The 12518-nt window shown below is 35.0% G+C and overlaps 1 protein-coding gene across 5 annotated transcripts in view; it reads left to right on the top strand.

The window, feature by feature from the left end:
- pspc1 (paraspeckle component 1) overlaps positions 1-12518 on the top strand; it is a 139098-nt gene that overhangs the window by 88801 nt on the left and 37779 nt on the right. For 3 of the 5 annotated variants that reach the window (XM_039743995.1, XM_039743994.1, XM_039743993.1), the window contains exon 7: positions 1786-1843. The exons of the other annotated variants lie outside the window; for them this stretch is intronic. In XM_039743995.1, coding sequence (XP_039599929.1) covers positions 1786-1843 — 58 coding nt within the window. The remainder of the gene's footprint in view (positions 1-1785; positions 1844-12518) is intronic. 5 annotated transcript variants of the gene reach the window in all.

The raw sequence follows: 12518 nt of genomic DNA, 5'->3' as shown, positions 1-12518 counted from the left end.
TACACATTCCGCCTGCACTGCCTTCCTTTAACTGACTCCGCATTCTGCCATGGAGACTTGAAACTTGGTTTGTTATACTCCATACTGACATTTAAATGACCTGTACACTTTATGACCAATGTATGGTCAATTTGACATTCGGCCAAATGGCCAGTACCAAATGGAGCCGTAAGCTGGTGCCTGACTATGCTTTCTGAATTCACTATGTGTGTGTATATAATAAATATATAAATTCATTTTATAAGATTAAAACAATTTTGGTAACAGGCCATTAAGCCCAAGTGTGATAATCCTATTCATCTAGATTTTTCCAAAACCGTACAAACATATGTTTAAGTTAAATTCACTGTGGTCTTTCTGTACATTGTAACACTGCTGCTCCTGGAAACAACAAGCAAGACCAATTCTGCAACTGATCAGTCTTTTTTGAATATTTAACACCCTCCAAGAATGGCATATATTTTTATTTTGCTTTTTGTTGCTCCAATAATTGTTCTTTTATTAATATGCTTAGCTTTGTGAGGTTTGGTTCAAATTCAATTCATTTTCAATGAGCTTGCTTAAGCTTTTCTTTGGGTTATTTGGTTATCTTACATGATCCGAAAAAAATACATCTTAGGTTGATTGGCAAATAAAAATTGGCTCAGTATGATCAAATTTAGATATATGAATATGGGAGCTATGCAGTCTCCCTGGTCATTCAACCTTTTATTACTGTCTTGGGTCTGAAAGTGCTAAAGTAAACCGTGGCTCTCTGTGGACCATGAATTGTGGGATAAAGATATTAATTTAATGGAATGATGGATTTGAATGATTACTGAATACATGCAAGACGAATATCTTTGTTCCAGTTATTTAATCAGTTGTTCAAGAAATACCAGTGATCACCTTTTAGTATGACCTTTCTAATGAAAATATGTCCTGCTCCTATTAAATTCTGGATAGGTGGCTTAATGTGGCTGTAGAAGATAAAGCTCCTGAAATGCATTTCTTTGTTTCCAAAATAATTTTATATGTTAATAGCACAAAAGTTACACTTGGAAGGTGGGAGGAAGAAAAGGTGGGAGAGAGTGTGTGTGTGTGTGTATGTGTGTTTTCAATTAGCTGTGAATTGTTGCCTGTGGCTTTCTTTTTAAAGAATAATCCTATTGATTATTTTCTCATTTTTTTTACATTTTTGCCTAGTTATAATAATATTGCTTCTATTCTTTAAGTTGAATGTATGTGTTTTATTTATAGAAAGAGAGAGAGATCGGTTTTTCAGGAGCGGTTACTCCTTGTTCATGCATTATTTTTCTTTAATTTATTGGATTAGTTGCATTGAAGACTACTTAAACTGTTATTTCCTTGTATCCATTTTGATTTTTAAAGGAGTCTTTCAAAATGCATTATTAAGATTATGAAAACTGTCCTAGAGTTGTATAATTTGGAGTGCCTTGCCATGTTGAATTATATGGCAAATTTGCATAACTAGGCTAATAAAATATGAAGAATGTCATACTTTAATTATAGCTAAAATGATGAATGAATGTCCTACATGGTTTAAGTAGATTTTTTTTCCTATACTGAAAATCTTAAGTTTAAGGTTTCTTTTTTTTTTGTCCTTTTTCTATAAAGGGGTCATTTGTTATAGTAGTTTAATTGGGGAGGGGAAGCTTTTCAGTGGAGTATTTGAATATCTGCTTAGAAATTTGAAAATATGATATCCTTCACATTGTTTATTTTTTTTCCCCTCACAGTTTTGGTAATGGTTAGGTTGACCATACAAACTGTTTTTACTTTCAGAGAGAACAGGAAATGAGAATGAGTGATATGGGTGCACGTGGAGCCATTAATGTGGGAGGTAGGGTCATGAAGCCATCAATCAAATGGCGTTGTGGAGCTTATGTTTTCTTAAGTTTCGGGACTGTACATAAATTTCTTGTGTGTTTTTGTTAATATTTTGAATTGTTTCATATTTAACTTTTTAAAGATTAAATATTTACTTAATGTTTTACACTGTATATAGTCCAAAAGCAGTTAGCTGAAAATTGCATTGATTTAAATTTTTTATTGTATACATTTAACTAAATGAATTATAGTTTTCAGTGTTAGAAGTATGTTTTATATTCTTTGAAGTAAACTGAGCATTCTTTTTTCTTTATTTTTGTTTGTGTAGTTCACAGTATGAACAGTATTAATGCTCTGCAAATCTGAAAATGAAAGTGTAACAAGAAATTAACTTTTTTTTGGTATTAGCAGTATAGTCCATCATTCAATAACATTTTTCTATTGCAGTTTATATGGTTTTATAGAAAATACAGTTTACTATTGATTTTTGTACATAATACCTAATGTATGCAAATCTAATTTGGTATTAATGTGACTTACTGTACACAAGTTAATACTTTTAATCATGTGTATGTGTAGTCAGGATATTTTAAGGGATTTCTGTAGTATTTTTTGCAGTTTTGTTTTCTCATAATCACAAAATATTTAACAGTGATTTGTTTCTATCTCATAATAGATGAAACTTATATTTTCATCATTTCCAGTTAGGGTAATTTGGACAGCTGTGTAGATATAATTGCCAATGCAAGAAATACTATGTTTTACTTTTATGCTGTCTTGTTCTGAGAAGTTTATTTTCAGTTAGAAATGTGTTGTAATTATTTGCCCTGCAAGTATTTAGTGACATTGACAGCACCTGTGATTGCGGGATGATTTTACAGATTGTATATTGCAGTTATCATACCCTGTGCATAAACAGAGGGCTTGGTATAACCACGATTAAAATTTGAATGTGGCAGTTTAAATTTTAAATGTCTTGACCAAGTTCAAAGCTGTAATTCTAAAAAAAAGTGTTTTTATCTTATAAAGTTATAGGAAGACATCTGTTTGCTTTCATTACTGTGAATTGCTAACATATATACATAGGCAGCACAGTACTACTCTGGGCCGGTTCTAGACGGGCATATTTAAGGGGACAGACAGAAATGTGAAGGGGCACATGGTGGCGATGGAGGTGGGAAAAGGGTGGGGTGGTGGTGCTCTGGATAACTGCCTTTGTCATGTAATTGGATTGCACTTTGTCAGGCCTCTACCCTAAGACTTGTCTAACTTAGGTGTCCCATCTGAAGGCTAAGCTTCTGCTGGTGTAGCTCTTAGGGTCACTAAGGCACGCAAACCCCCTGACCACGATAAGGTGGCAATCCCTCAGGAGGAAAACTGAAAAATAAAACAACAAAAAATAAAATAAAATATTCCTCATCAGATTATAACAACTAAAAACATGACATTTACCTTAATTGGATGGCCTATATCAAATATATTCAAACCCTACAATAACACTTCTCACTGTTGCCAATATTAACAAAACTAAAAAGGGTAGGCCAAGTTATAAAAAAAAAAAATCAATTCACCAAGTCTTGAAAAATAAAACTGAAAAATAGAATAAAAAAAAATAAAATTATGAATAAAATTATCCATCCAGATCTGTACAACCAGCAACATAAAATTTATCTTAATTGGATGGCCTAATTCTCAAATAAATTTGCAAAATAAGAATAAAATAAGACATCTCAATATAGCCAATATTTAACTGTTAAGGGTTGGCATAGTAATTTAAAAAAACAAACAAACAAAAAAAAAAACCAATTCACCATGTCTTTTCCTACAATTCTCAAACTAATTTGTAGAACACAACAGATTTAGAACAGAACATTTTAACTTTTTTCTTCATTTTTTGTCATTTTGTCTTGTTTTAAGCTTGTTTGTTTTGAAAGCAACTGAACAGCTCCTTTCTCCTCAATCCTCTCTACAATACCTGTAACAGTCTCCCGTTTCCCTTTGCAAAAACTCTTGCAAATTCATCCATATCCAAGTTATTTGTTATGGACTTCTCATGGGCCAAGATCACCAAATTCCTCTTTCTTTTATGTAACATGGTGCGACAATAGGGGGTTAGGACCCATGACAAAGTGGAGAAGGAACTCTCACACGATGCTGAAGACACACCAATTACCAGGGCTGTTACATACAATTTATGTAACTCAGGAAATGCTTCCTTGTACTCCTGCAGGAGTTTACACACAGTGGACGGGTCTGTTTCCTTTGAACATTTTTTGAGCAGTTTTGCCACAAGAACTTCGCTTTTCAGACTTACAACATCTGCTACAGTGCCAGCCATCACAGCTAGAGGGTGCAACAGGGTGGGATCTACAAATGCGCTAGATTTGGGTGCAAGACTAGATATGGCTCTCATCAGGTCAATATTGTTATGTGAAAATCTAGTTTCCATTTCTGAATTGGCCCTGTCAAGGATATTAAGCAGGGATCTTTTCAGAGACTGATGGGGGGAAATGGTTGGGTTACCAGAGTCTGTATGGCCCAAAGTTGAAAGCACAACACTTTTACCCAGGTGTTTGCTCATTGTTCTCCTTCTCTTTGTTGGATGTGACTCATCCTCAGCAGAAGATGACACTCCCCAACAGTGATCCTCACGGATGTTTTTTAAGGAGTCCAGTGCTGCACTAACAACTTCAGAAGCACTGCACAGATCAACTGACTCGAGACTGTAGAATAGCATTTGCTGGTTTCAAGACACCAAGCACCCGCACTAGGAACTTTCCAATCTCAAAGAAGTGATGCCTCTTAATTTGGCATAGCAGGCCCGATGCCTCGGTACACAGGTTAACTGCAGCATCATCGTCCTCTGTCATCTCAGATAGGATACTAAGGATTAGTTCTTGATTGTCCACAGTGCACCTTGTCACCTCATAGAGCACATAGTGGTTGTGCATGCCATGCAGAGTGAGCCGTGTGCAAAAAGATTTTTTTAGCCTATTTAGTTCACTCTACAACTTTTTTCACCACCACTAAGTGCAGTTGGTGGTTGTAGCAGTGGATATATGGGACATATCTGTCAAGCCTCTTTTGTAGCAGAGCTTGTACACCACCTCTAACCCCACTCATCACAGAAGCCCCATCATAACACTGGCTCAGTATACTGTCAGCACTGTAGCAGGCATCAGAAAGGTGTAGCAGTATCTCACAGGTGATGTACTCTGCATCAAGCTGTTGCAAGTCAAGCAACCCAATAAGATGCTCCTCTGGCATGGAATTTCTGACAAACCATATTATCACATACAAATTTTCCACATTGCACCTATCCCTGGTCCCATCACTTTTGAGGCAAAACCCTGCAGAATCAGCACTTTCATATTTTTTCCTGACCTCTCCAAGCACCATGTCAGCCAGTGTTTGGATAATTTCATTTTGGATATCCTTAGATGTGTATTTTGCATTTTTGGGATACCCTTAGCAATGCTTGCTAGCTTCTCATCCTTCTCTAAGGTATATTCCATCAGTTTTAGAAAAATACCTGAAGCAATGTCATCATCATTACCCGCTGCAACATGTCTCTAGGTTTCTGTAGTCCCACGGAGCCCCAACTCATTTACACAGAGAAACCTTATAGCACTACCAATACTCTTGACATAGTAATGTTATCTTTCAAGTTGTGTTTTACCAACCAACATTGAATCCACAGTCCCCCCTGTGGCCTCTCTGCTTTTATGCTCAGTCCAGATACATGAAGCATGCACATGGTTGTGGCTGGACACATGCCTCTGTAGCCCCTTGTCTCGATAAAGTGCTGCTTTCCAGTTGTTAAAACCAGTTAAGGTAAAACTACATCCCTCTCATTAACAGTGCTGCCATATTTCCAACAGGGGAAACAGAAGCGTGCGTCCCGCACAACAGAGTTACTCCAGCCATGGTCGTGTGCGGTACCAGGCAGGATTGAATGATCTTAATGTTGTACCACCAAATGCACGTTTCGGGTAACTACCCAGTATTGACTGGGATGGTGTATTGCCATTTAAGTCACTGGGTAGCTGAGTGGGTTGTTTTGGGCAGCAATTGTTGTCAGAGGTACAGGAGAAGCAGTGCCTGTTGATGCCACAGGAGTAGACATGCTAGCTGCTGTCTCTGATGTACCAGCAGCAGCATCATTGCTACTGCTATTGGTACAGGCAGGGGCAGCGCCACACTTTTTAAAAGCTTGGAAAAAAGGATGCATCTCACAGCATTAACTTTCACTTTGTGAGCTGCTGGAAGCTGGGTGGAAAGTGAATAAGCTTTACTAAAATCGCTGGGATTACATCAGTATATGAAACAAGAAAACTGTTGAAAGCTGAGGCGGGGCTTTGTGTTGGGTCTGACAGACACAGGTCCTCCAGTCGGCTCTATGCAGCAGACAGGCTCACAGTGGTGCTTGTGCGAGAAAGAAACACTTCTCTACCAGACTGAAACTGTGAGAAGAACAATGGACTAGTCCCCCATTGACTGTACAAATATAGATGTATTTTTTAGTTGTTGTTAATTATCTCACGAGTCGCTGTGATTTTCTCAACAGAGATTTGCTGCTTCCTCAAAGCCTCCCGCTGTTGCGCAGCTCATTTTGTTCTGCCCAGCCTTTTGAGAAACCTGACACCGGGTCCTTTGCATACTAACAGTGATTGGATGTTTAGTTGGGGGAGGGGTGAGTGGGGGATCTCTGCCGAGTGCTGTGAGAGCTGCGCACAAACAAAGCAGGGAGGGAAAAAGCGAACAAGAGGTGAAACCTATCATGTCATTTGTGCCTTTTTCAGTCGATTTTTCAGCCACTGTAGTAAATCTTGTCCATATTCAGTTTGTGGGCAATCTTATTATTTTCTTTCTCAACTTCTAAAATTTTGAATTAAGGGGGCAGGACGTTTGTTTAAGGGGGCATTGCCCCAAATTTATATACACTGTAATGGGATTGGTTTCTTCTTTTGATTTTTCTGTAGTTTAAACCACATTCTATTTTTCTGGGTTTCTGCCACTGAGTATTTTTGAAATTATAATTGTGTAAAGCCGGTTAGATATTACTTTTTATTACACAATTATATTCAACTTGCCCTCTTTGTTTGTCTGGGTCAAATTTTGCGATCAATTTTTTTTACTTACTTTTACCAAACCACTTTCCTTCCAACCTTTGGATGAATGCTCATCTCCGGTGATAATGCAGTATTTTATCAGGTTTGGCCTGGGATCTGTATGTTAATTGCGTCAAATTTAAATTTCTCATTGCCTTATGTTATGCTTTTAGCCAACACACATATATTTGAAAAATTAGCAGTGTTGGTCAAGTTGTTATGTTACAGTTTCGATCAAACGGTCAAAGGTTCAAGACCAATATGGGCAAATTCATTTAAAAAAAAAAAAATAATTTTTGATTAATTGATGTTGAAACTTTGTCAATTTTTTTCAATATAACAGTTAAGCCTCATTGGCCAGATGGTTAGCTTGTTGGATGTTCAATCAGCTAGTCAAAGGTTCGAGACCAGTGTACAGAAACTCATTTTTAAATTTTACCAAGTTTTCATCATTTACATACAGATTTGCCGAAATACTCTTTTGTGTTTTGACCATACTGGCACAGCGGATATTGTGTTGGGCTTTTCCAAGAGAGACTGAAGGTTCAATTCTCCAATAGACAAATGCACATTTCCAGTATTTTACACTTGTAAGATTTCACCGTGGTTAGGATTTTGTGAAATGTAAAATGAACATGAATGAATGTTACATTTTACTTTTAGATTGTAGTTTCAATTCCACTATTGTCACTAATGTCATTCTTGTCCTCCCACCCCCAAGTCAAGATTTTTATAATTTACCAAGGACTGTGTGGCATTAGGATAGTTAAAAAAAAGATTTTTAAGTAAAACCATTTTATTAACAAATGAACTGAAAAGTAAAAAGTATTTTTTATTCTTGTACTGAGATTTTGTTGGTTTTATGCGACCAAAAGTACAATTGTGGGACACCCATAAAATAATTAATTTAATTTAATTAAAATGCATAGATTCCTTAAATGATTCACAAAATGTAACTCTTACAATTTGAAAAATTCTGCAGTTATAACCATTATCCTACATACTTTTAGTCAACTTTTATATGTGTCATTTGTTTTAATTATTTTATGCTCACAACATGTTTTATTTCTATTCATTGTATTACATGTTACATTCTTTAGTAAAAATGTATTCTAGCAAGTAATAGCAAGTTTCCATATGTAGCTCAACCTCCAAAATGTATATTTACTTATGTATTCTGTTTAGTGTACTACCTATGTCTTTGGAGGAGAAAACATTTAAAACTGTTCAAACGTGCAATGTTATTTTTTTAGTATGTTTCATTCAGATATTTCAGAAATTGAATCTTAAGTATTTTTCAGGCTCGTATGGATTAGTTTGACACAGATATAGGAAAAAATAGAATGCATATTCTGTGTAAAGTGGTATTACTAATTCTTTCCCTTAGCAAAGTACAAGTATATATACATAATACGAAGAGAATACTATGTTAATGGACCAGTAACAGCAGACATGTTTGCATGGATCAGAGTAACTAGAACTAGCATGAAATATATCTCTGTACATAATTCTCAATAAAATAAAGAAACTTTTGGTTTTTTAGAAAAGGTCTTTAGAAAATTTTTGTTTTGAAGTTAGTTTTGGGTGGCACAATGGTCATGTGAGGATATTGAGATGAGATCTTACCTTGTCTCTTTGTGAAGATTACGTATTGCCAGTGTGTTCTGGTGCACATTCTCCTATACATGCTTGTCATGTTTTTTGGTATCTGAATGTGGGAGTATGGAAATGTATTCTGTAATTTATTAGGTTTCTTGTCCTGGATTGTTTTCTGCCTGATGCTAGAAGGCCAGGTTTGGTTCTTACTAACCTTGAAACTAAATAAGTAGATTTGTAATATTGGTTGAGGTACCAAATTTACTAGTGCCCTCACAAAAATAAATACATTTTATTTATTTTTCAATTTATTTTTACATTGCAGTTCTTTCATTTAGAAACTGCTAGTACATCCTGTCTGGTTGACCTGAACTGAATTATTTTTTGGGCTATACTAACTTAACTGCTGTGTGCACACAGCCCACCTTGAAAAGCAGTTACTTCACCCATTGAACAGCATGCATCACATCCAAACTCTGCTTTACTTGGTCAGTAGAAAAAAAATGACTTGTAGATGTAAACACTTTTTTGATATGTTATTTAAACTTTCAGCACAGTCACAAATAAGCCTTCACTTTTAGCCACCAAAAATAAAAAAGCATAAGCCTAACTATTTAAATTACAAATTTTTAGTGTTCATCTTAACTGATACTTCATTATCAAAATCAGAGTGTTTAGTGTGAAATTTCACATCATTAATCCTATGAGGCCCAAAATGCCAGATATAGTTAATTTCTTATTATCTTAAATTTTTTCCTTTTGCTTGATTATTGAACAGTAAATATAGTCTTTTTTTATTTTATGCACATGATGCTTTTCATTGCAGCTAACCTGCTTTGTTAAACCTGTTTAAGAAATCAAAGCAAGTAATACATATAAGGAGTGAGTACATTCCTGTTTTCTAAAGTCATTGTTACATTTATTCAGAGTTCTATTTTCAGTATTCCAATGTTATAATGTAGAGCCAAGGAAACAAAAAGCCAAAGGAAAATGTTTATATAGAGCATGTAAATTTTAGTGACTTGATACTTGTTCTACCATTGATTTTTTTTATTTTATTTAAATTTTTAAACTTGTGTTAGCTGCAGGTCATTTTAAAATGAAGCAATGATTACTTCTCCTTTCCCAATTTAAAATGTTTTATTACTTATCAAGGGAAAACTGGTTCTCCTCAGTTTCATCATTGTAGTACCTTTGCTCCATTTTCCCCATGTCTACCCACATTGTACTCTGACATACATTTTTCTGTTGTAGTTGTTGCATCCAGGAAGTAATTATGAACAAAATGCTATTGAAATTTGTACACTACATTCTAAAATGTACCTGACAAAGAAAACCTTTCATCCTAGTGGGTAAATCATTCTGGTTTTGTTGTCCCTTATTTACAACAACTCAGGAGTGCTAAGAGTCACAATACACCATCTTTAATGAAGTATAAGTGAATGTATATTTATACCTTGAAAGGCTCACTAAGTAATGTTGTTATGGGTACTGGCTTCAGACCTCCTTTTTCCATAGAAATTCCTTTTTTATTTAATGTTGTATAATTAAAGTACTAGTTTCAACTTGCAATGGGGTAAAATTAGAAGCACATGTCTTTGTACACATTCTTCATTGAACTATATATATATATTATTTTGTAAGAGGAAAGAGTCTCCGGTAAGCCTACATGTTGCTGTTTTATCAAAAGCAAAAACTTATTTATATGTAAAGGTGTCCTGGTTTTATTTTTTTAAATTTTTTTTTTTTGTAGAAATTCTTTGTGAATTCCTAATCTTGATGATTTTAAAACATTTACACTACCTTTGTTGTAAATAGTTCTGCATTAATTTGGATGCTTCAAGCAGCTAAAGTATGTAATTTCTTTCCCACAATTATCAATCATTTATTCTGAACAGCATTGTGTTTACATCTCATTAACAGAATAAATTTAAATTTAAAGTTTGTCACCTTTTTTGATCAAGAAAGTTCTGTTCATGCAATTTACCTGGAGAGGAGAGAGTTTTTTTTACATAATGAGTGGTAAAGGTCAGATTTAAAACAATATTATCTTTTTACCCCATGTTATGATTAAACATAAATTTCTAATTTATGACTTGAGTTTTTGTAGCCCTTCTTTCGCCCTTCTATAATCTTATATAATATGCTACTGTGGCTGTCCATTTGTCTGTCTAGGATTTTAAATCACCTGTAGCTCGCAAACCGTTTAACCTATTGACTTGAAGTTTGGTACACATATACTACATGACCTCTATTCTTTGCTTTCGGGGTGATGATTGACCTCCAAGGTTATTCCTCTTTTTATTTTTTATTTTATTGTACAATGAACTCTCGGCAGCTCCAGCGAGGGGAGCTGTGCGGCACCTGCATATGGGCGCCTACCACCTTCGACATCACGTCCTCTACCGCTTCATATCTCAAATCATTCTTAAGTGTTCAATCTGCCTCATGTGCCAGAAAAATGACTAAGTAATTGCAACACAAACACTGACTTAATCAGTTTTAACGTGAAAAGATGCAGATGAAAGAAGAGAAGAAGCGGGCCACTAGGGTGGAGAAAAGAAGAGCTGCTCAGGAAGCAGCAAGCGCATCAGCCTCTGAGCAAACAAATGCTAAACATACAAACTACGAATGCTCAAGTCAAGTTTATTCACTGCACGCTATCGTGTAGTGTGCCGTTACTGGTGGTCTTATAGTTATCTGCTCTTCTTGCCATGCTTGTAGCTTCAATAGCAATTCTGTTTAATAAGCATGAACAATGGTAACTTTTCTTAATACTGACTAAATGCTATATTAAAATTTAAGAGCAGTTTTCTTCCATGTTTTTGGCTGCTTAGTATAAGTAGAGCTACAAATGGCTGAGCCCCTTCAAGACGCCTCTTTGAATTATATTTGTATCGAGTTATACAACAGTAGTAGTACACATGTAAATGAAAAAATTCAAAGCTACTTTTGCAACCATTTTATATTATTCAGTGTGAAATAATTAATCTATGACAAGCACTTTTCAGTCTTTTATGTTGAACATGTTTCCTAATGCAACAAATATAGCAATGTTGCAGCTAATATATGGACTAGAATATAATGTTCAAGTATCATTCAGCGTTCAAAACAATTAGAAAACGTATGGTGTCAGTGTACAGCAAACCCCTTATTATGTATATAGTGTGTAAAGGCTGTAGAAAAATATTTCTATAAAAAATCATTTCTGTTATAATTAATATACATCACTGTGTTTGTTTTCAATTTACAGCAGTCCCACTTGTGTGGTTACAGTATATTTAAAAGAGAAAAGAATTTGGCACTCTTTGAATGTTTGTTTTGGATGGCCAGGCTATTCTTTGCTCCTCTTGATATAGGTTGTGTATCAAGTTTTCCTTGGAGATCCAGGTACATTGTTTTCTTTAGGAACTTACTGTCAAAGATATTTAATACAGCTTATTTGGCAACAACTGCTTAAAATTAAATTTGTAAATACGGATAACAAATGACTCCATATCATCAGGCCTTTGTTTGTAGTCCTCTCTGTGGCCTAACTCTGTCTCATTTCTAATGTAATTTATAATTTTACAATGGTGTAGTATAACGTTATGTCATAGTAACAAAAAAGTATTTCAGTATTGAACACCTGTAGTAGCAGTAGGTCTGTCTGGTCAGGCTGTTTTGGGAAGAAAACATTATAAGCTTACAACACAGAGGTTTGTTTTCATCGTGTATTGGCCTCTGAATTGTAAAGCAATGAGCAGTATCTGCCTTATGGTCCTTTTATTTTTAATATTTAGTAAATATGTGTGAATGTTGAAAAATTATGTTATAGTTCACCTTTGTTTCTTGAAGTGATGTATTTTAGATACAGTAGATCATTTTATTAGAGAGATCTATGTAAAATTTTCTTTGTTTTTAATCATGTATAAACATGCAACAAACTTGTGCACTTTTTTTGGTTTGTCCCATTTACTGTGCATTTTGATGTTGCATATT

This window comes from Polypterus senegalus, chromosome 2, assembly GCF_016835505.1.
Source record: "Polypterus senegalus isolate Bchr_013 chromosome 2, ASM1683550v1, whole genome shotgun sequence".
Classification (NCBI taxonomy): Eukaryota; Metazoa; Chordata; class Cladistia; order Polypteriformes; family Polypteridae; genus Polypterus; species Polypterus senegalus.
Note: the sequence above shows the minus strand (reverse complement) of the source record. Positions and strands in the feature narration are given on the sequence as shown.